Source organism: Pseudochaenichthys georgianus, chromosome 4 (genome assembly GCF_902827115.2).
Source record: "Pseudochaenichthys georgianus chromosome 4, fPseGeo1.2, whole genome shotgun sequence".
Taxonomy (NCBI): Eukaryota; Metazoa; Chordata; class Actinopteri; order Perciformes; family Channichthyidae; genus Pseudochaenichthys; species Pseudochaenichthys georgianus.
This window is the reverse complement of record NC_047506.1, coordinates 36,299,808-36,323,233: the sequence shown is the minus strand read 5'-3', so window position 1 is coordinate 36,323,233 and position 23,426 is coordinate 36,299,808. Positions and strand designations below refer to the sequence as shown.

Here is a 23,426-nt window from a genome sequence, read left to right as displayed (position 1 = left end):
CACAACAGTTTATTGAAACCTGAAATGACACACCCTGCTGTCAAGCTGTCTCCACCTAACTTTCGACATACATACAAAATAGGAAGAGGCATTAGGTGACAACGCAGGGTTGACAGGAAACAGATTTCATGGAATACATTTTCTTTCTGTTCAAATTCCTGGTATGCGCTGAAGTGTAAGCTAGAGAGGTCAATGTAATTGTCATGTATCTGCGTCTTCCACAACATGTACAAAGCAGAAGAAATGTATGTATATAAACCAACCCTCTCTGCTGCACATATAGCAACACTGTTGCCTTAACCGCAGCAATGTTTATGTTTAGTTGCATCAAACTGGCGTACAGCTACAATTTCACTTTGCATTCAAGTCTTAAACTGTAGTACAATGAGGTTGTCGTTTACCCTAGTGTAATGTGTATTTTAACTTATATATTGTGACTTGTATGTGGGACTACTGGTAAAAATATTTGCTAATTCCAGCATTTTTGTTTTTCACATATTTTGGACTGAATGTTTTCAAGTTTCACTGTCAGTTCTCTGGGTGTGACAGCATCAGCGCATAGTGTGGGATTGACATGGTAGTTATGTTATATACCGATTCTACCTTTTCTACTCTTGCAACGTTGGGAAGAATGTTAATTGTGTCTCCAGAAAGCGCTCCAGATACTTTGGAGGCTTGCAAGGACATGAACAACATGAAAAATATAGATGAGTCACTGATCAATTAACAGAGGTAAATGCAGGATGACCTATTACAAACCTGTTATCTGTCAGTCCCATATACAAGGTCCTTGTAGCCATAGGGACACAGCATCTTAGGCATAGGAACAAGCCAGGACGTTCCTCCAGGGACTCTCCAAAAGACTCGGGCTCATGGTGAAGACATGGAGAAGCTCCTTTGTCAGCCCAAAACGTTCGGATGGAAAGGTTGTTGATATGCAGGCTCCAGCACTTATTACAAATGACATACAAGCTGATAATAAATGAGCACTTTGGAAAATATGTCAACCATGTCAAGGACGAATTTAAAGTACAAATGATTGTACTTTGCTTCCCTTTGTGATATAGAATAGTTGTATTTTCTAAATAAAATCAACGACAAATATATCTGGTTATCCTTTCGATTTTATCACAAAATAATGCATCAAAAGGTTTTTTGAACTTGGGAAAAAACTTGAGTGGATAAAGACTTTTAACTACAAAAAGTCAGTTGGTTAAAGATACATACTAGTTTTCACTGTTCATCACTGTCAAAACTCTTGAGCATACAAACAGACGGCTCAATCTGTAATGAGCTACTGGTCAGAGCTTGTGATTCTTGCAATATGCAAATTGATCTCCCAATGGATGCTGTCCCAGGAACCTGGCCAACATAAGCATCCTTTTTTTTCATACTGTACATCCTCTCTCACTAAGTGTATACATTGGTTTCCTCTTCCTGTCTCTCTCTTTCCTTCTGATGGTATGATTTTCTTTCATTCAGGGTTTGCATTCTTCTCTATATTGCCATACAATTGGTGCTGCACTTAAAGCCAATGATTTTATTACTTCAGGCCTAATAGATGTTTCTCAAAATTCAACATAACATTTCTATAAATTGCAATAACAGGTAGTCCAGAGGCAATACACACTCATAGCTTGCTAGCTGTGCTAATATGTATAAAACACATTTTATATGGTACAGACCAGTCAAGACTAGTTTTTTTTTAGCTTGTCAATATGTTTATTTTACGATAAGTGTACACCTACAAAAACTTTGTAGCATCCAAGTAAATTCCACCATTTGTTTTTCAGTGACTGTAAGTTGCGTAACACCCACATACACACCACTGTATTCATGTCTTGAGGGTGTGTTTGTGTGGGGGAGCAATCCTCTTTCATAAGCCTCCTCTTAGCCTCCATCAGCTCACAGTCTGTCTGGGATTCGTAAAGCTTGGTTCACTTAGCACTGGGACTTTCTCTAGTCATGATCGGGATTTCCTCGCACGTCGTTTTGCTACTTTTGACAGTGAGTACAGAAGGAGTTGTGTATTTTTCTATGTTTTCTATTGTTATAACTGAACTGTGTTTTAAAAAATGTCAAGTTTGTTGTGAATGCTGCCTTGTGTCAAAAAGATTCAAACCCAGTAAACCAAAATAATATTACGCTGATGACAGAATGACTTGTCTTATCAGCTACTTGTTGTTTAAACCTACCTGCTGCCATGGCGGTGTCAAACAAAAACATGGTCGAGGAAAAGTGATTTTTTCTTACTTGTTTATTTTACACTAAACATGCCAACCGCTTTAAACCGCTTTTGCTGCTCTTTTGCCCCTCTGCAGTGGCTCCCTTTAGCCTTGATAGCTATTGACATACATATTGCCTATTTAAATGTAACTCCTGTTGTACAGTGGACAGTATTTCTAATGTAACACCTATTATTATTATTATTATAGTTTGAGGTGATACTACTGAAATAACAAAAACTGTTTCAGAAACTCGCCGAATACGAACTGAAATAGGCTGCGTGTCACATCCTACTAAGTCTACCCACTGCGATTGTTATCCTGAGTAACCGTCACCCGATGTCAGTAAAATGATCATGGATAAATCCCAAAAAATTATTAATAAGATTGTTTTCGGAGCTTAGCCAGAAAGCTGAGCAGAGCAAAAATCTTTCAATATATCAAGTCTTGAAACTCAACCACTACTGCTTTTTTGTGGCTGCTCAGGAGATATTAAGGCATGGAAAGCCGTTTAATACTGGAGAATATAAAAGAAATATCGTGAATTACAATATCAGAGCATCTATTTTCGGACTTCAAAAAGTAAAAAGCGAAATTGTTCAGAAATAAGTTGACGTCTTTAAAGACCATAAAGAACTGGGCCATTAAAATGGCAACAATTCAGCTGCAGCATACTCTGTGATGAGTTTAATATAAACTATATCAAACACACAGCGCTGTTATACGGTACAGATTCGGGCGATTGCTTTACGACGTCAATGAGGTAAAAACTGAGGAATGCGGGCATATAATTACTTTTTATATTATTTATATTCCGCATATGGGTAGGAATCAAAATAAGTCTTTTTTATTAAGAGTACTGCGTACCCATGCCAGTGTTTTTTTTTTGTCATAACAAAAATAACAATAAACAACAGTTTGCTTTACTGTAATTCTTTAATACATGCAACAATATGTAGCTTTTGTAAATGTACAAATATAGATATAACTTCATAAGCTTTGTTATCAAACATTATTTGTGGCAAAGGTGGCGAAATGGCTCATACAATAATACAAGTTAGGCGGCCTTGGGTCCGTTGAAAGGCGCTATACAAATGTAATCTATTATTATTATTAAAAGACCCCTGGACTAGGCAGTTCCGAGACACTTAAATAATTCCGCCTTAAACCACTCAAGTGTTGCTTTAGCGGTAAGGTTCACCTTTCCTGCTGAAGGTGAACTCCGTCCTAGCCTCAGACACATTTTCCTCTGGAATTGTCCTTGTATATAGCACCATTCAATTTGGGCCCGTTTCCCAGTCCCATTCCATGAAAAGCATCCCCACAACATGATGCTGCCACCACCATGCTTTGCTGTAGGGATAGTGTTGTCATGGTGATGAGAGTTGTTGTGTTTGCGCTACACAAAGAGTTTTCATTGATGAACAAAAAGTAACATTTCAGCCTTATAGTATATATATTAGAGTACCTTTTTTTCACATGCCTTTTAGCCAAATCCAAAAGTGTTTTCATATTCTTTTTCTTATCAATGGCTTTTTTATGGGTGACTTTTCCATAAAGCTAAGCTCTGTGTAGTGTATGGCATACATTGGTTCTATGGACAGATACTCAGATTTCTGCTGTGACACTTACTAGCTCAGGAGTATTTTTGATTTATTGATTTGTTTTAATTTTTGTAATGATTTTGATTACATGTAATTTTAATTCAACAAATATGCCACGGGAGGTGAATACTTCTGCGAGGCACTGTATTAATGGTTGATCAAGTGAGGGCTTGTTCAAAACCATCTTCAATCACATTTGCATTACTAAATACGTATTCAAGTGAGGAAAGGATAGGAGTGTCCCTAGAGGTATTTTCCTAGATGAATACATACGTTATATGTGCTCAGCAGTTTTTCATAACTAGTGAGTCATCTGAGCCCTATATTCACCACACCTGTTGTGTTGTCTTGTTTGGCCTACTCATGACCGAACAGGTGAGGCTCATGTTAATCCCCAGGGAGTGGATGGGTGTGTCAATGACTCCTCTTGACACACAGTGACAGTTGGATATGTTTCTCATAGTATCCAACTTCATGCTGTGTCCCGTGGAAAAAACACTAATATCAGCTTCCTAGTTGTAATACATACAAGTGACTTCCCACAACAATGATATCTTTGACAGAGCATAGGGACGGGTGGCGCAGTGGTCTGTGCATCTGATCATCAGATCAAGGGGGGTGCTGGGGAACTCCAGTTCGAAACCCGCTCCTGCCGCCACTGCGTCAGGCCGTTGTGTCCTTGGGCAAGACACTTCACCCGGATTTGCTCCTGTGGGTATTGTCCACAGTACATATCATATCAATGTGTACTTGTAAAAGCGCCTCGATGACTTCGAGGCGTGAAGATGGACGGTGTGGCGCAGTGCACGATGCAATGATCATCAGATCAAGGGGTGAAACCCCCCGCTGCTGCCGTTGTGTCCTTGGGCAAGACACTTCACCTGAACTTGCTCCTGTGGGTATTGTCCACAGTGTATAAAACATATGTGTAATGTGTATCTGTAAAGCGCTTTGAGCACTGGAAAAGCGCTATAATAAATGCAAGGAATTATTAGAGTATTGGCAAAAACGTTAACCATTTGAAGTGAAAAGTACAATGTTGTCTGCATAAATGTTGATCTTGTATATGTTCTGTTTTAATTCCTTTTAGGTGTATTCATTGATGGATAGCTTCTGCTAGTGGTTCAATGATTTTTAACTAATCTAAAGCCTTTAATCAGCTGCCTGGGGTTATCTGCCTGTGTGTGCTCTCTATACCATAAAAAAGGTTGTTTCTCATGCTGCATGATTCTTGATCAAGTACGGTTTCCTTTGTTTACTTATTTTCTTTAGCAACGGAGGAGAGCAGGTTAGGGTGGTATCAGTGCAAGACAGTGGTGAACCGTCAGGGCCTTCAAGGTATTCAGAGAATACCCTGGAACACTCAGATAAAACAAACAAAAAAATCGATTTAATTATATAAATAAAATGTATATAAAATGAATAAATGAGAATCGTAACCGTGTTGTTGATCTGTAATATCACAGTGTTACGTGGATTTGTTTGTCCTTCTCAGACCATGCACTACGCATTTCAGTGGTTTTGTGTTAGAAAATAAAGCAACCAATCAGATCTTGTTCTGGGTCTCTGGGTAGAATATCCTTCAACCAAGGTATTCTACATCCTTGATCGAATGCCCTGGCCGTTGCACTGAATGAGAGCGTACGTTTGGACTGACAGTTTGATCAACCAATCATATATTGATTTGTAGCCAATGGGCGTGTTCTTTCAGAGTTTCCCTCGGTTCCAGGGTATTCTAGAAGGCCCGCTAGTTAACTGGCTCGAGACAGAGGATCTAGATCGGGGTCGGCAACAGGCGGTCCGGATCCGGACCCAGACGCCGACCTATACGGACCCGGACCTATATAATCAATATATTAATAGGGGATTTCAATTTTGATGGGTCGATTCTATTTTAAACGCCGCCTACAGGGGGCGAAAGAGACGAGTGAGCGACACAGGGAGAGAAACACAGAAGAAGAGATGAGAGCGTGGCAGAGAGAAGCGGAGAGGAAAGTGAGTGAAGAGAATAATTAGTGATACAGGGGGCCCTTCTCACTTCGGTTAAATGGAATCCTTGCGTCCCTCACTTGCGTCGTTTCCCTGCGACTAGTCCCTCCCACCAGGGAAGCATGGAGAGATGCAAGGAAACCACGAGAAGCAGGGAAATGAATTTTAAGAGCAATGGGACATCCTTTCCTCCGGAGCGTCACGTGAAGCGACGTCCATTTGTGATGACGCTGCACAGCTGATTGTCTGACAGCAGCCAGCTCTGTCCCCGTTATTTCCACACACACCCCCGCCTCTGTTAGTACATATTTACTGACACAAACATTTGTATCATCTGTTGTAGACCCAAATGAATAAAATCAAATAAGAACTCATTCTCAAAAAAGATAAACGCCATTCTTAAAATGTATAAACGAACAATAGTTTGATTAATATTGATTAGAGTGCACAAAATAAATAAAATAATTGAGAGAAGAAAACGAGATATGTTATCTATCAAAACCCAGTTAGATTAACATTAATTGGATTGCACACTTTGTTTGTTTGGATATGTAGCAAATTAACATTTTAAATAGCACTTAATGACTGACTGAATGGAAATGACAAATGAAAATGTAAAACGAAAAAAGCGATCATGAAAATGTTTCCCAAAAATGAATAAAATTATTTTTGACCACTTTGTTGTTCAGATATATCACATATTTGTAACTAAATGATACATTAATTGAAACAAAACACAGTATAAACTGAGGAGTGACTCCCGTGAGGTTCATTTCTTCACTCCGCTGCTCGTCCAATCAGTGAGCGATACACAGTAAGGGGGCGGGGCGAGTGTCTGAGGATTTCATCGAAGGATGGTCTGGTGGTTCCTCGGTTATAGCTCCTCCATTATCGCTCCTCGGTCCTCCGGCAAAAATAAGGCCACTGGGACCATAGACATATAAAGAGTAGACGCCGCATCGACGGCTGCTGCCTATTGGCGCTGACGAGCCGTGGGGCCGCCATCTTGGACCGGTCACCCGCTCCACTCCGTGTAATCTGTCTGGCAGGCGCAATGAAGTGTCAGCGCATTTTATCAATCATAACTCGCTGAATACAAAACTGATTTTCACGGGGGGGGGGTTTTCTGCAAAGGTCATATATGTAGGCATGATACCGGACACATGATTCGGCGTATTTTAATATTCATAGTAGGCTTAACAGCAATAGAATATTCTGGTATTTGATAGCCTATGTTATGTATGATAGGTATTTTGCAAAAGACACACGATATATAATATATACACACACACACATAAAAAAACACTAATGGTCTATATATGATAGAGAAGCATATTGTGTAGGCCTATACTCAGCTATTTTAATAAGTTGAAAAATGAAGAAACAATAATACATTATACATAGACAGAAGTTATATATCAGTAAAAATGAATATCTATGTCATAAAAAATGAAAATGTACTTCTACATCTATATAAAAAATGTAAATGTTCAAGTTAAACACAAGAACATGACACCACCCCGCCCAAACCATATTTACACAAAGTTGCTCATGACACCCGAATGCCCCGTGCATGCGGCTCCTCCAAAGCATGACTGAGAACCTCTTTCTCATATCTTTGTCTTTGGGAAACCATCAAAATAAAAACGGGAGATTTGAGAGTCAACACAAAAACATTTTAAGAAGGAGGTCAAGCTTATTTTCTTCCTTCTTCTTCCTAGATAGATTAGATTAGATTTTAGATTTAGATTAGGACCCTTTGTGTTTCAGGTGACAAAGACTTCGTCAGGTAATATGCAATGGGAGCCTTCCAATGTCCGTGTAGGCCAACCACCATGAACACAAGAGCCTCAGTAGCAGCATCGGTCTCATTGTTTCCATCACCCATGTCTACAAAAGCAGACATTGACTGGTTATGTGGATTATATTGCACATGTTTTCTGATGGCCATGTCATCCAACATGAGTGAAACACATCCATGTTTAGCCTGGTCTTCCTGGCATCTTCTCTCCAGCATATCCAGCATCATCTTGTTCAGGCCAGGCTTGCCATCCACCGAACACAGCCACCTGTAAAAAAATTGAGAAGTAGCTATTTAACGTACTTGCAACCGTAATTTCCAAAAATGAAATTGAACAACATTAAGACTACCTTTTTGTTGTAGTCTCTCTGAGGTATTTGTATGCCTTTGGACCATGTAGATGGAGTGTGAGGGCACATTCTCTGTGGTCCTCTGAGTACTCATGGCCCTGCTTTGCCTTCAAGTCTATTTGAAGATCTGAAATTGTATGAGAAAAAATTAATAAGTCCCCTTCATATAATAACAAAGGAGTTTAATAAAGAGTGTAAGAGTAAGATGTACATGAATTTCAAAGTGCTAATTTCATCTTACCTGAGTAGAAATCAAGCCTCTCTTTGAGTTCTTCATTAATGAGGTTCTTTTCCCTCAAATCCCCCAAAAGAGTCCTCACTGTGGTCTCTGCCCTCTTTTCTCTAGCCATGGCATTCTTCCTCTCTCGCTCGAGACTCTCCACTCTTGCTAAAGCTTCATTGACTCTGGCCTTAAGAGCAGTAGGAGAAGCAGGCGAGACATAGCTATGATCCTAGAAAGAGGGATGAACATGGTTTGAGTGATGTTTCACTTCACACACATCACTTTGACACAACTAGAGTATGGCCCACATTCTTTCTTATATCATCACCTGTCAAAGCCACTGCCAGCATCATGCGTGTGTGTGTGTGTGTGTGTGTGTGTGTGTGTGTGTGTGTGTGTGTGTGTGTGTGTGTGTGTGTGTGTGTGTGTGTGTGTGTGTGTGTGTGTGTGTGTGTGTGTGTGCGCGTGTGTGAGTGTGCCAGGAATGCATGTTCAACATGTCTTCAATTGTGTGTGTATGGGTTTATTTGTGAGTGTGTTTAATATGAGTGGCAGCAAACAAGAGAGATTTTACTTTGTCTAGGACCATTATGATATGATGTTGAAAATAGAAATACTCACATCATTAGGCTGAGGTTGTGAGTGTGAGGTTGAAGCTTCTGGGTCGTCCTGAGGGGCCACAGACAGGCTCTCTTCAGCTTTTCTGGAAGTAGACGTAGTCCTGCCCTTTTCTGGCTAAAATGAAAAAGCAGAATACCACACACACACACACACACACACACACACACACACACACACACACACACACACACACACACACACACACACACACACACACACACACACACACACACACACACACACACACACACACACACACACACACACACCCTGCCCTGTTATTGATAATAGAATATTTACATTTATGAATGCTAATAACCTTATGATGATACACCTACTCTTTGGAGGTGAACCGGGAAGCTGAAGATGGAGGGAATAACACCATCTCTGAGTCGGACAATCTGTCCTGTCAAACTCGTCCTGCTTAAAATGCTCACTGCAAATCACGGATGACTCGCTTGCAGTGAACCCTTCCCTCCTCAAAGCAACTACCCACCTCTTTCTCATATCTTTGTCTTTGGGAAACCTTCAAAATAAAAACGGGAGATTTGAGAGTCAACACAAAAACATTTTAAGAAGGAGGTCAAGCTTATTTTCTTCCTTCTTCTTCCTAGATAGATTAGATTAGATTTTACTGTATTCATCCCACAACGGGGAAATTCACTTGTTACAGCAGCGATTTATAAAGTCTCAGTTGGCCATGAACATAATGTTTGCTGGCTACGATTTCGCTGGCGGACATCAATACAGTACAATAATATTCTATTTACAAAATACAACCAATTATAATGTTGAATCTTACTTGTGAAAAGTAATCCCCCGACCCCTGTTCCCCAATATGCTGCACAGTGCTCTGGCATCTTGAAACCTCTGCTGTCTATGGGTAGAATGTCTGTAGGGTGACCCTTCCAAGATGGCGGCCGTATTTCTTGCGCCCCAGCAGCCAATGCGGCGTCTACTCTTTATATGTCTATGATTGGGACGCTACTCAAGATGGCGCAGACAAAACAACTTCCGGTGAGACCGAGGAAATGAAAAATAAGAGAAGTGAGAAGGGCCCAGGGAGATAAGCGGAGAGGAGAGTGAACAGGCGTGTTAGCGGCAGACAGGGAGAGACACATATGTACACTTGGCGCTCTCCAAGAAGAGGAAAGTGGACAGTGAGAACAGAGCTTGTAACCCTGAGTGGACGGACTCATTCATGTTCATCCTGCCCACTGGGAGCACAGAACCAGTGTGTCTCATTTGTTCAGAGTCCGTGGTGCTCAATAAAAGTGCCAAAACGCCACTGAGACAAAACATTCCCTCTCAAGTCAGAACTGAGGTCACAAAAAATAAGCAGTCTCAAAGCCCAATATGATCAGTCCACCAGGATCAAAATTAAAACTAAATATCGTTCCAGGGCAGGCTAACCGGGGCTAACCAATGAGCACCTGCATGTGTGTGTGAGAATGGCCCTGACACCATTTCAGCCCAGATTTAAACTCCTGGCAGGACAAGCTCGAGCTCAATTCTTACACTGAATTAAAAAAAAGTGAGTGAGGGACTGCAATATAAGAGGGAAAGAAAGAGAAACTTTGAAACGGTTCAATTGTTATGATGTGTGTAAAGACTGATATTGTTCTATAATCGTCTGAAACTGTTAAGTCATGATGTGAAACGGTTAACAAAGAAAAAGGGAAACTCAAGCTGCTGCTACACTTTATTTTATTTAATCTGTGTCAACAGAAGGTCCAGTTGTGATAGACACGGTTCGCCGGAAATTGTTGAGGGAAAAGGAGTTTGGAGACAAGCAGCTATTACAAAACATGTCGAAGCTTCCAGGTTATTTTAAACCTGTAGGCCAGGATGAGGAGGAAGGACAGATGAGTTCTGTACCGAGCGGTACAAACCTGTATCTGTGCCAAATGTGTTTATTTTATTGCAAAATGCAATTAGTTTAACCTAGCTGCCCCACTACAGACAACAGTCAGCAGGCTACGCCCTGAACAATTCACAGAAAGTTAATGAAATTCCTCTTTTGATACATGAATAGGGTGCCAACGTTCAGACCTCATCTCAGGACTGTCTGTGCATGTATAGACTCTGCTCAACTGACACCCTACTGTCTATTGACTGTTTGTTTTGTTTTTCTTTGAACATGACACCACTTCAAAATATCAAGGCTGACGGTGCAAAGCTCCACCAGGTTCAAACAAGGCGGGCCCTACTCCACCAGAATAACTGGAAACAGCTGTGTTAGTCGAAGGATGTTTCATTGAAAATTGAGATAATGGATGTAAATCCGTAGTCCTAATTTCTAGGGTGTGTTTTCTCTTTAAAAGCCAATCAATGTGAAATTATGATATGACAATGACAAGATTGTTGACCAGTTTAGGAGAAATGGATAAATAATAACTTAATTAACTATTCATAATAATAAAGAAAGCAGCTGAACGAAAAGCTAATAAATTCACCTGGTGGTAAATTGAATGTGTGACCACTAGATGGCTCCAAAAAGCATAGAAGAAAGAACAGGATAAAATAAACGGAATAAGTTAACATTTATATCAAGTCTAGAATAAAAATAGAATACAATAAAGGTATATTATTATTTTCAGGCACTTGTTTCACAGGAACTTCAAGAAATAACTTAACTCAATTTGTTTATTTAGTCCTGGATAAGCTGTGGCTTCTATTTGGTGTTTATTAAAACATAAATTAATTGTAGCAAAATTCAATCGTTCTCCACCCGATTGTTGTTAATGATGGTTTCTAGATCTTCAACCATGAGGTTGTCATATTGCTGTTATGTTATGAGAGTCATGGGGTAATCCACATTTGCTTTTCTAATTGCATTATTGCTTCGAGACTCTTTCTTTCTGACGTATTTTAGTTTGAGTTACGTGAAAGCAAACACAGGTACAAGATAAGTGGTACACAACAACGTACTGTAGCAGTAATGTGTTGGCATACACAATAAGGCCTAAAGTCACGGATTGTTTTCATTGCTTTCTAAGCACAATATTCTTTTTTTTTTATTGTATGTATAGCAATAGATGGTTGATTTCTTACTATTAGCAGGAAGATGGCTTGGCACCATTGTCCTGGAGTGTGGGGGCCATCTTGAAACTGTTGTTGAAACTAGTTTGAGTGTATTCTTCTTTCAGTACATTTTTTAGAGGGCAGCATCCTGTGACAAATTAGACCTTCTCCTGTCCTAGAGATTGTCTTTTCTGTTTTAAAGGAAGTCAGATCTAGAGGTACATTGGGCTTTTTGTAAGCATCCTGGATGATTATTGATTTTTAACATCTCTGTGCTAATCAGTCTGACACGATTGCATCCTTATTTTTCACACTCTTGACTTCATCTATTGCTTTACAGCTGCAGACTGTTGCTGTGGTGAAGGCCAACTCTGAAGACAATTTGGTAAGAAGGAAAAGATTATGGATTCCCCCGCCAAAGCAATTGATGGAAAATGAAGACTACTCTCAGGAGAAAACTGTTGCCAAGGTGAGTCATTGCTCTTTAATTTAAACTCTCTGAAAGGCTTTACAAATCAAGGACTAGGGTTAGGATTATCAAATATACAATCATTTTGGATTAAGTGTAAATACTTATGAATGGATGGAATGCAAACGTGATCATTATTGCATCATATTTTTATAAATATAACCATTTAGTGAGGTTTTCAGAAGTTTCAGGAGTGTTTACCTGACACTGAGATGAAAAGATCTGTCATCACACATCCTCTTATTTATTTGATTGATTTATATACTGCATTGTCTTGTTTATGTTTCTTATGCTGGTGTTATCTATTGTGTATCTTGTTTTTTGTGTGTTTGTACAGCGACCTTGAGAGCCTTGAAAGGTGCCTATGTAAAATGAATTATTATTATCTGCAAAAATATAATACAAACAAGTCACCACAGGGGGCTACTGGAACATGTCAGCATGCTCAACAAAATGGAGACTAGTTACCACAGACAAGTCTGTACCTGCAGGGTGGAGTTTTCTAAAAGAGAGCACAAGAAGCCAGACCATTTTGAAGAGACAGTAGCATTCTGAGACGTATATACAATTAAGATTTTGAGTTTTTGGTTGTTTTTCTCACCATGAAAGATATATTAAAACATTTTTATTTTCCCTGCGGTTAACATGTTTTTGTTGTTCCTTCTGGTGCAGTGGAATGGTGAATGTGAATTAGTGTGTTTAACTGAATCAGCTCTGCATGTGTTTCAGCTTCATTCGGATTTTGATGAAGGCGACGGAAATATTATATACTACCTAGAAGGCATTGGCGCAAACCAACATCCCTTCAATGTGTTTGTAATCGACCAGATAACCGGAGACATTCGTGTAACCAAAATTCTGGACAGGGAGTTAATTGACACTTACAATGTGAGTTATACTTCTTCTGTGCATTTCATAGATATTAAAATATATTACAGTCAGATGCAACACATCAATGTCACAGGCTACTCATGTTTGTAAATTAAACTGCTAATACATTTGATGAAGACAGCAACATTTGACTCTACTGTTTTAGCTGGCAGGTGTTGCTAAGTACAAGGATGGCAGGCTTGCAGAGCAAAATGTTGACATACGGTTCAAAGTAGAAGACCAGAACGACAACTCACCAGTGTTTGGAGTCATGAAGGCCGGGGCGGTAACTGAGCTTAGTGCTCCAGGTAAGATATTTTCTTTTCTGGTACATTTTAATAAATGTCGATCCTGTTTTGAGATAGCAATGCAATCTTTAATGGTTTGCTTAAATAATGGATTGGGGTAAGGGTTAGGGTGTATTTCACATCGATACCTATCCATGTTTCCCCCATCAGCAACCCTCTGATGATAAAAGGTTATATATTGCAGGGCTAGCTTGTTAACAGTGATGTTTACTATCTGTTAGTTGTATTAATTTCTGCGATTGTTAGAGCATAGCTGTGTTTATTAGCAGCCTTGTCCACCTTTCGATCAGAATAATACTGTAGGCCGACTGTCATTTAAAAAAAATGATGAATCTCTATAAACAGATTCCGCATATGAATGCAGTTGTACCGTATGCAGTAAGCAGTCCATTTGCAAAGAATAAAAGGCAGCATGCATTGCCCTTAATGCAATCTCAGAACCCATTGGCTATCATCTGACAATGTTCTTTTAAAAGGACTACTTTTTTTTACAATGCAGTCGTAGATGTTGCCTCAATTCATACCCCATTCTCACATTTCAAATGTCTCACCCAACTCTAAACAATGAGCGACGCTTGAAAGGTGTTGGCTTTATTATGTGCCTAATTGTGCTTAAACTGTGCTCATGTGTTTTTAATTGTGCTCATGTTTTTTCTGTGCGTATGTCCTGTTATTGTGCTCATGATTATGTACTCTTTTATGTCTTCTTTTAATGCCAATAATCTGCCAAGGAATGCAGATGAAGCATTTATGGCTGTATTTGGCACATTTACATGATGGACTAAAGTGCTCGTGTTAAAATATTGGTACATTTTCCCTTAATAAATACAAAATAAATAAAAGATGGGATTCAGTAATCTGCTGAAATTACAAGTCTTTCGAGCCCCTTGTCTTTAAATGTGAACAAAGTCAGCTACACATATTAGAGTAAACATATACTTTACACAATCTTCAGGCCTCAAGGATAATGTATTTTGTGTCTATTGGTGAAAATAGCCTACTGGATATAAATATATATTTTATACAACAAAACTACAATTAATTTTCAAGTTTGGGGACTGTTCAGACATATTCTGCCATACAAAGCGCAAAACAGATCTTCCAATTTCTGGACAACCTGCTCTACCTCCTTATTTCCTCTTTTACAGGCACTTCAGTTATGAAAATAATGGCAACTGATGCTGATGAACCAGGGAATACGAACTCTCAGATCGCCTATACTATCCTTGATCAAAGCCCACCTGATGAGATGTTCGGCATTTCTCAAGATGGGACTGTCTTTGTCATAAACCCAGCCCTGGACAGAGAGGTACAGTACGAATTGCATCCAATTATGTCAATTGCAGTGAACTTCAATTCGAACTCCATCAGAATCGGAGGGAATCACCCTCTTTAATGGTCACACAGCACACAGTGAGATTTGGCCTCTGCATTTAACCCATCCTAGTACCAGGAGTCTAGTACTAGGAGCAATGGGAGTGAATAATCTCCCGTTCATCGCGTTCATTCACGACCCACCTATGACATCTTGGGGCGCACCCAACACTTTGAGAAACGCTGGTATCGACACAGCGTCTGAGGAACAGGAACATCTGCTGCAGCAGAGACCCTCCGAAGACTCAGGCTCATGGTTAAGAAATGGTGAAGCTCTCGATGCAATCCTTGTCGGCCCAAACTGTCCGATAGCCATCAAAGAAAACTTTGGAATGTTGTTGATGGAAAATCCTGCTGCAGCCACATATTGTGTAGCACTGTCTAAAGCCATATAGATTATTAAAGAACCTTTCCTTGTGCAGAGTAATTACCTCATATCTTGCAAAATATGTACTTTTGCATTGACACAACAGAGTTTACAACTTGAATGAAACAGAGCATATTAGAGATTTTACAGCATGCTTATGTCTTCACATAGGCAACACAATTGATCTATTTTGGATTTAAGGTATCGAAAACATTCCCCAGTTAATTAAACAATTAAGAAAAACCCTATTGGGGTTTCAATGAGATATATCTTCTAGGTGCTCTATCTATCGTAGACCACCAGGGCAACACTTTGACATGATTTTTTCTCTAAGTACAAAATTGATTGTTGCAGCCACTGCTCTTAAATCCTCTGTCATTAGTGTCCCTGGTGGATATATAATATTGAATATAACACCCAGGCAGAGCACTTTAAAGTTATTCATGGTAGATGTAGGATAAGGTCCCCACTCTAACTCTGAATGAGATTACCAAGTTAAGTGGCTGTTAATTCTATAACTGTTGGCAGTTGCATGAAGTCATAGCGTCTCTGAGCAAACTGAGTTATAATGAATTGATCCCCCTTTTAAAATGCACACCTTTTTATATTGGTCCCATCTCACAGCAATATGGTGCCTGTAAGTAATGTGTGACTGTTTTTCTTATTTTAGAGAGCCGATCAGTACATTCTGACGGTCCAAGGTCAAGACTTAAATGGTGCATCAGGCGGAAACATTGCAACCAGCACTGTTGTCATTGATGTCAAAGATGTGAATGACAACCTTCCCACTTTGGAAAAATCTGAGGTAGATTTCTTACTCACACTCTTCTATATCAACATGAACTACATCAACAAATAAAACACATTCTGCATCTCATAATGTGTTTTACTTGCAGTATGCAGCCAGCATTGAGGAGAACACGGAGGGAGTGGAGGTGATGAGGATCAAAGCAGAGGACGTGGACATGAGGGCCACAGATAACTGGGAAGCCGTGTTTGACATCGTCAAGGGCAATGAAGCCGGATACTTCAGCATTAAAACAGACCCCGTAACCAACGAGGGCATCCTAATGCTCGACAAGGTACTGCTGAGTGAGCAACACAGAAGCTTGCCCATAATGAAAGTTTTAGATGTAGACATGAATGGGGGTACCACATCGGGTACTAACTCAGAAACAAACAAGTGAAACTGTGATCTCATTGGCATTTAGGTCAGCATTTAGGGTGGCTATTAGTCAGTGTCATCTAAGGCTGCCATATATACAAAATGTGAAGTGTCCAGAAACAGCTATGTTTGTATAATTTAACAGGCAATACGCTTTACATCAAACAATGTATTTTATGCTTCATTGAAGATACACAGAATAATACAAAGTAAACTTATGAGTGATTCAGCATAATTAGGGCCCCTTTTTATACTTGCTAATACAAATCTCTGTTCATTGTATGTGTGCCATCTGACAGGCGGTGAATTATGAGGATGTGAAAAACCTTGAACTTGGATTGGCTGTAAGGAACAAGGCTGCACCTTATGGTGGATCTGGAGGGGCATCCGGTGGTTCTGGTGGTTCTGGTGGTTCCGGTGGTTCAAGCGGTTCCGGTAGTTCCGGTGGTTCAGGCGGTTCCGGTGGTTCCGGTGGTTCAAGCGGTTCAAGCGGTTCAAGCAGTTCAAGCAGTTCAAGCAGTTCAAGCAGTTCAAGCAGTTCAAGCAGTTCAAGCGGTTCAAGCAGTTCCGGTGGTTCAGTCAGTTTCGGTGGTTTAAGCGGTTCCGGTGCTACAGGTGCTTCAGGTGGTGGATCAGGAACCACATATAACACCTATCCCATCAAAATCAGTGTGAAGAACCAGCCAGAGGGGCCAAGTTTTGACCCCAAAGTAAAAGCTATTCCCATCTCAGAGGGAGGCTCTGTCGGCATTAATGAAGTAATTGGCAGCTACACCGCAATAGATGGAGACACTGGGAAAGCAGCTGAGAATGTCAGGTCAGTGCATAAACACACACATACAAATGAAAAAAAACTGCAAGTACAACATCAGCTTGATTGTCTACACTCAATGATAATACCTAACACAGTGTTCCTCTGATGTAGGTATGTTAAAGGCTCCGATCCTGGCAACTGGCTCACAATTGACCCAAAGACAGCTGAGATCAGACTGAACAAGATGCCAGATAGAGAGTCTTCATACCTGATCAACGGGACATATTTTGCTCAAATACTCTGCATTACAGAAGGTACCACCTACTTTGTATCTACCCCCAGCATCAGATGTTTTTATGTAATGCTAGTATTCTAAGTGAACATTATCTGTGGGAAAGTATGACACATCAAGCTTAAAGTCTAACTCTGGTCATGACTTAAACTGAAATGTTTCAAAGTGAAGCATTGTAGAAGCTAAGGTGGGCCCCAGGGGGACATCAGCCATTGGTTAGCGACCTGTGACAGCACCCGACTGTCACTTAAAGTGGCCAATACCATAATTATGCCTAAGTTTAGGCTTAAATATAATTTAAACAGGTTCATTATAAACGATCCAGCCACTGCATGTTTATGAATTGGGCGATAAGCAATTCGTTGCTTTCGTTGCCCACTAGCAAAAGAAGGACTGATGCATTTGTCTCTGAACTTGTGTATGTATAATAAAGAAGGAAACAAAGGAAATAATGAATGATTTGCTTTTATTTCTGGTTATTTCTCCAACACAGACATGCCTTCTAATACAGCCACTGGCACAGTAGCCATCCAGGTGGAGGATTTCAACGACCACTGCCCCACGCTAACCAATGACTTCCAGACTGTATGTACCCCTCATGATGCCGTTATTGTGGTGGCTAAAGATGACGATGTGTTCCCCAATGGAGCTCCTTTTGTCTTTGAAATCATCCCAGAGGGCACTAAGGGCAAATGGCAGGTGGAGCACTACAATGGTGAGGAGAATACGGTGAAGATTTAAACGTGATGTAAATAGACCTGAAAACATCCAAATAGATATGCACACTGAAGTATGAAGATAGTTAGAACAGGCTCTGTGTCAACATGAGTCAGTGTTTACCACATATTAATGTCATTTCAAAAACACATTTGAATTTAGAGTTGTATCCAAAATAATAGGGAAAACATATTGACTTGCCACACTCATCATCTGTTCGTCTCATGCCTGCAGACACTGCAGCCATTCTGAGGGCCAAGGAGTCCCTGTGGCCCGGTGTATACGAGGTGACTTTTGTGGTGAAGGACCAGCAAGGGCAGGCCTGTCCAGAACCACAGAAAGTGGCGGTCCAAGTGTGCACCTGTGAGGATGGGGAGATGTGTGGAGAACAAGGCAAAAATGGTCAGAGCAAAAGAGACATAGAGTTAGGACCTGCAGGCATCGGACTGCTGTTCCTGGGTCTGCTGTTGCTACTATGTGAGTATGATGAGATGCTCATGGGATGAAGGTTCTTGGCTCTGTTCACACTACAAACTTTATAGTTGGACTAAAACTGTTGTATTTTTTCAGTCTTACTTCTGTTGCTGCTCTTCTGCAAATGTGGGGACGCCGCAGGCTTTACTGAGATGCCTTTCGACACCAAATCTCACCTCATTAACTACCGCACTGAGGGCCAAGGCGAGAACACGGAGGTGCCGCTACTGAATTTGCCCGTACAACAGGATGTAAATATGGGCATGGCTAAAAACACTTTTGCAGCGCCGCCCATGGCAGGTATGGGTTTCCAAAAATCTGTCTCTTCAATGGTTGGGATGAACGGAGCTCTTTATGGAGAAGGTTTCACAGGAGCCCGGAGAGAAGAAACATGGGGGAATCAGCCCAGCAGCAGAGGCTACTATTCAGAGTTTGAGAGCAGAGCATCAGGAGGAGGGGGAGGAATGTATGATGGCATAGCTCTGCCAGACCACTTTCTGGGACAGTACTACAGTCAGGTGAGAAATCAATGAAATATTTGTTACTTCTACTACCACTGCAAATGTCTTTCCTAAAACCAAATATTTCGCAGTCTACTGGGGAACCTATTCACAAATAAAGGTAACCTTATTTATCATTTCTTTATTCTTTTTAAACAGAAGGTGAGAAGCGAAAACGAAAACCTTGGAGGGAAGGATGGCCTTTTAGTTTATGACTACGAGGGTCAGGGCTCCGTAGCTGGATCAGTGGGCTGCTGCAGCCTCCTGGAGTCCGAGAACGACCTGCAGTTCCTCGATGACCTCGGCATGAAGTTCAAGACCCTGGCTGAGGTGTGCGGAGGCAAGAAGATCCAAACTGAGGTCAAACCAGCCTTCATTCCTCAGCCCAGTCCCTCCATCCACACTCACACCTCAGCATCAAGTGTGATGACCCAACAGATGCCTCCTCCGTCCCAGGTGCAGCCGCCTGCCCCTCAGACTGTGGTCAAGGAAAAATATGAACGTTCTCAGGTGGTGAAAGACGGCAGGGCCAGAGCAATGGAAGGGATGACCACAGTGAACACGGGGAGGACCACAGTAAATGAAGGGATGACCATAGTGAACACGGGGAGGTCCACAGTAAATGAAGGGATGATGAATCAAGGCCAGATGATTTTGCTACAGCCGCAGCCGCAGCCCGTCTACTACACCACTGCCAACCCTGTGCTGCAGCAGATGCAGTACATAGTCCAGCCACAGGTTCAGAACACTGTGATGCTGGCGAAGGCACCAACCTCTAACCTGCAGGGCATGGTACTGCTCAACGGCACCCAGACTGGACATGCCCAAGGCATAGTTGTTCAGGGACAGACAATGATATCCAGCGGGCAAGCCGGGGGCCAACGCATGGTGCTGTTGGATGGGAACGGTATCCATGGAAGTGGTGGCAACCTCATCCACACTGGCAACCTTTCTGGCTCCCAGACCATGATGGTGGTGGAGGGAAATGTCCCTACAGGGACAATGAAAGGGCATCATGGCAGTCAGACCCTCCTCATGCAGGGGGGCACTCTGCAGTCAGGGGGGCTTTCAGGGTCTCAGAGGGTCCTGGTGGTCGGAGGGCAAAGCAAGGGAGGGCATCTGGTCCAGGAGGCAGGAGGTCTGTCTCAAAAGAATGGCGTCTCTGGCTCTAAAAAGGTCCTTTATAGCAAGGGCAAAACATCTGCTGGCTCTCAGAGCAACGTGGTGACTTCCTCTAGCACCACAGAGAGCAAAACCCCCAGCTACCGCAAGGTGTTGGTGCAGGAGAAATTCACTGAGTTATAATATAGGAATGGAAACTGTAACATAGAGGTCAAACTTCTGGCAAGGCAGCCTCAGATATTTTAACAAGAGACACTCAATGTCAATGTCAATTTCTGTTTATTTGTGGAGGGTGTGCGTGAGCAGTTTGACAAGAAATGAAACTACATGAAGATGCATGTTCGTATAGCTGCTTTTATTTCACTAAAGCGTATCCACATTTTCAATGTTTGGATGGTTTTGGCAAGTATTTTTGTGAACTTATTATGCACTGATAGGGTATAGGGTTAGCGTCAGAAGTTATGTGGCATGCAGAATGCACACAATTACATTTAGTAATGAGATAGTCGATATTTTTAATACATTGAGCTCAATGGCCACCTGCACATTCCACCTCAGTAAAACAAATATAGTTTCAAGGTAGACTGCATTACAGTCAAAAGTTAAGGTATTCTAAACATATAATCTTTTGAGGTGCTCTATTTAAATTCAAAGCTGATTTCTAGATAAATCTTGTGTGTATTACAAAATTAATGTTTGTAAGAAACAAAACATAAATTGTTTGTTCTGTTAATTTGTTTCCACTAACTTGCACTTTGGTTTTTCTGTAATGGGACCTAAACATCTAAACATGTTTCATCTACTTTTACAAATGTTTTTATATTCACACGATTTTGATAGTTGCTCTTGAATGAATGGTTAATGGTAAATGCTGGGTACAAGGTTTTTTAAAGGCTCCCTGTCATGATGTTATGTGTTATTTAATGTCATTCTAAAATCTATAATTGCATATTTTGCTATGTTTACGAATGTAACGTTATACAATTTTTTTTTAAATGGTAAAAACTAGGGTTGATTCAGTTGAATAGAAACAGATGTGTTGGGATAACAAAATGTCAATGTAAATGTCTGTCCCCGTGTATCTACCACTAACTTCAATAAACGTTTCTACAATTCACTTGATGACAACAAGCGCTTTATGTTCTAAACTGTCTGCAGAACGAGAGGCTGATATAATGTGTTATGCTATATATAAGTATTTCCTTTTTGTATTGGCAGTAATAACCTTGGTAAAATGCCACAGTGATTGATAGTAGGCCAACTGAAGGTCAGGACAGAGCATGCTAAGGGGAAAATAAGCACCCTAAGAGAAGAAAATCACTCCGGAAAGATTTTCATATTTTCCAGCCAACTTACCTTGAAGCCATTAAACCTTGTTCCTGATTAAAGCTATACAAATCTAATAAAGATTCTTTATTTTCAGATGTTTAACCCTTTAGATTCCAGTTTTCTTACATAACGCCACTGTTTTATGGAGGAAAACAAGAGACATTTAAATTATTTTCTGTATATGTAATAGTAGCAGGACTTAATTATTTGTGTTTTCACAGTACATCTGGACTATAAGCATTAATTTAAAAGGGGCCGTACTATGTTTTGGGGGATTTTCATGGGATTTTCCCTTTCCAGTAGTCGTGTAGATGTACGTTTTTGTGCATGTAAAAAAAAAAGACTGCAAAGACTCAAATCCCTGTGTTCCCTTCAGAGGGAGTTACTCTCCCACACACTCCCCCCTTGCCTGAAACACCTCCATTGGACTCCTTTGTTCACTTCTTACATAGTAACATCACTATGTTACACTCGTGCTTCTAAAGGCTAGTGCTCCAACACATTGTACGTGATTAGGGGCCGTAAATCTCTAAACAGTTGACCAATCACAACAGAGCCGGCCAGCTAACCAATCAGAGCAGACTGTGCACTGGTTTCAGACAGAGTGTGAGAAAAGGTGCTGCAGCACAGGCAGTATGAGAAAAATAAAGACCTTTTTGAACATGGGAGACACATATATGGAATCACAATTGCAATAGCTTACCATTAAATGACGGATATGCCTTTCTGTCTGTGATGTTTTACAAATCAAATATTAATGTGTAGAAGTAAAGCATGAGACATAGTATAGCAATATCCTGTAAAATTATGTAAAATAATGAATATACACATCTTCAGATGTTATACATAAGTGTCCTAATACAAAGTTATTATTAGTATGCTGTGTGTACCTACCTTGTGTGCACCGCCTAGTGGTTAAAGCACGTTATTGAATTATTTTTGTTGAATAATGTTATTTTTGTTGAATAATGTTATTTGATGAAAAAAATATTAAGAGTACATACTTTCATAGGGGGAAAGTAGAAGGTCTGTGATAGAAATATAGAATATAAAAAATCAAGAAGATACTGTAAGTGATCTCTACAATAAAACAGTTTAGTGCACGATGTACAAAGATATTAATAGGAGGATGTGCAAAACAGACAAACTAATTAACCTCTATTTAAACATTAAATAATACTTTAGGTTAAGGTCTTCTTTCAAATAAGAAAAAAACTTTGGGGGTATCTACAGATAAATATTAAGCCTGACAAAGTACTTAACGTCTAATGTATTGCTTTCCTGCAACGTTAACTATGTTGAAGCACTTATTTTAACTGATATTATACACATTAATTATACTCTTATGTATGTAGATAGTATAAGAAATGTGCAGAATTTGACAGTTTAATGGTGGAGGTACACACATATTGATAGATGTCTTGTAATTAACTATTAGTAGAGAATAACGAGTAATTAATATACTTTATAGAGATCTGCAGATAAATGTTTAGTCTTCTCAAGCACCAACTATCAAATATCTCGCCTGATTGTTGGCACTTGACAATCACCTTTCCCTGAATTGTACTCAGGTGTAACTAAAGTCTGCTTTAAAGGTTGTTTATATTTCACATCAGTAATCAGAATCTGCAGAGTTACTAAAGTAAATGTAGTGGAGTAAAAATACCAGGTTAACCTCTGAATTGTAGTGGAGTAGAATATATATTAATGCTGCCCATTATGGATACAAGCGATTTTCACCCATGTAGTAATTACATGTTTTAAATGTGTACACACCAATGTGTTTCCTATCGCCTAAACCTCCAAGGTTGTACACAGTTTAATACTGTCAACTTCTAATTTTTGGAA

At 40.2% G+C, this 23,426-nt stretch overlaps 1 protein-coding gene across 1 annotated transcript; it reads left to right on the top strand.

Moving 5' to 3' along the window:
- Positions 1-1,920: 1,920 nt before the first annotated feature.
- Positions 1,921-21,330, top strand: LOC117445614 (desmoglein-2.1-like). The gene is made up of 17 exons (XM_034081378.2): positions 1,921-2,007; positions 12,178-12,306; positions 13,036-13,194; positions 13,343-13,484; positions 14,633-14,793; positions 15,896-16,030; positions 16,122-16,307; positions 16,690-16,759; positions 16,970-17,207; positions 17,316-17,458; positions 17,930-18,151; positions 18,388-18,630; positions 18,724-19,145; positions 19,287-19,689; positions 19,753-19,958; positions 20,034-20,182; positions 20,234-21,330. Exons 1-17 carry the CDS (start codon positions 1,966-1,968, stop codon positions 20,430-20,432), a joined length of 3,249 nt encoding a protein of 1,082 aa, XP_033937269.1. The 5' UTR covers positions 1,921-1,965; the 3' UTR covers positions 20,433-21,330.
- The last annotated feature ends 2,096 nt before the right edge of the window (positions 21,331-23,426 follow it).

Excerpts from the sequence above, each read along its gene's own strand:
- LOC117445614 (XM_034081378.2), top strand. The coding sequence starts at position 1,966 with ATGATCGGGATTTCCTCGCACGTCGTTTTGCTACTTTTGACA. Across the intron at positions 18,152-18,387 it reads GCAGGTGGAGCACTACAATG|ACACTGCAGCCATTCTGAGG; the intron begins GTGAGGAGAATA and ends TCATGCCTGCAG. Across the intron at positions 19,690-19,752 it reads AGGGATGACCACAGTGAACA|AAGGGATGATGAATCAAGGC; the intron begins CGGGGAGGACCA and ends CCACAGTAAATG.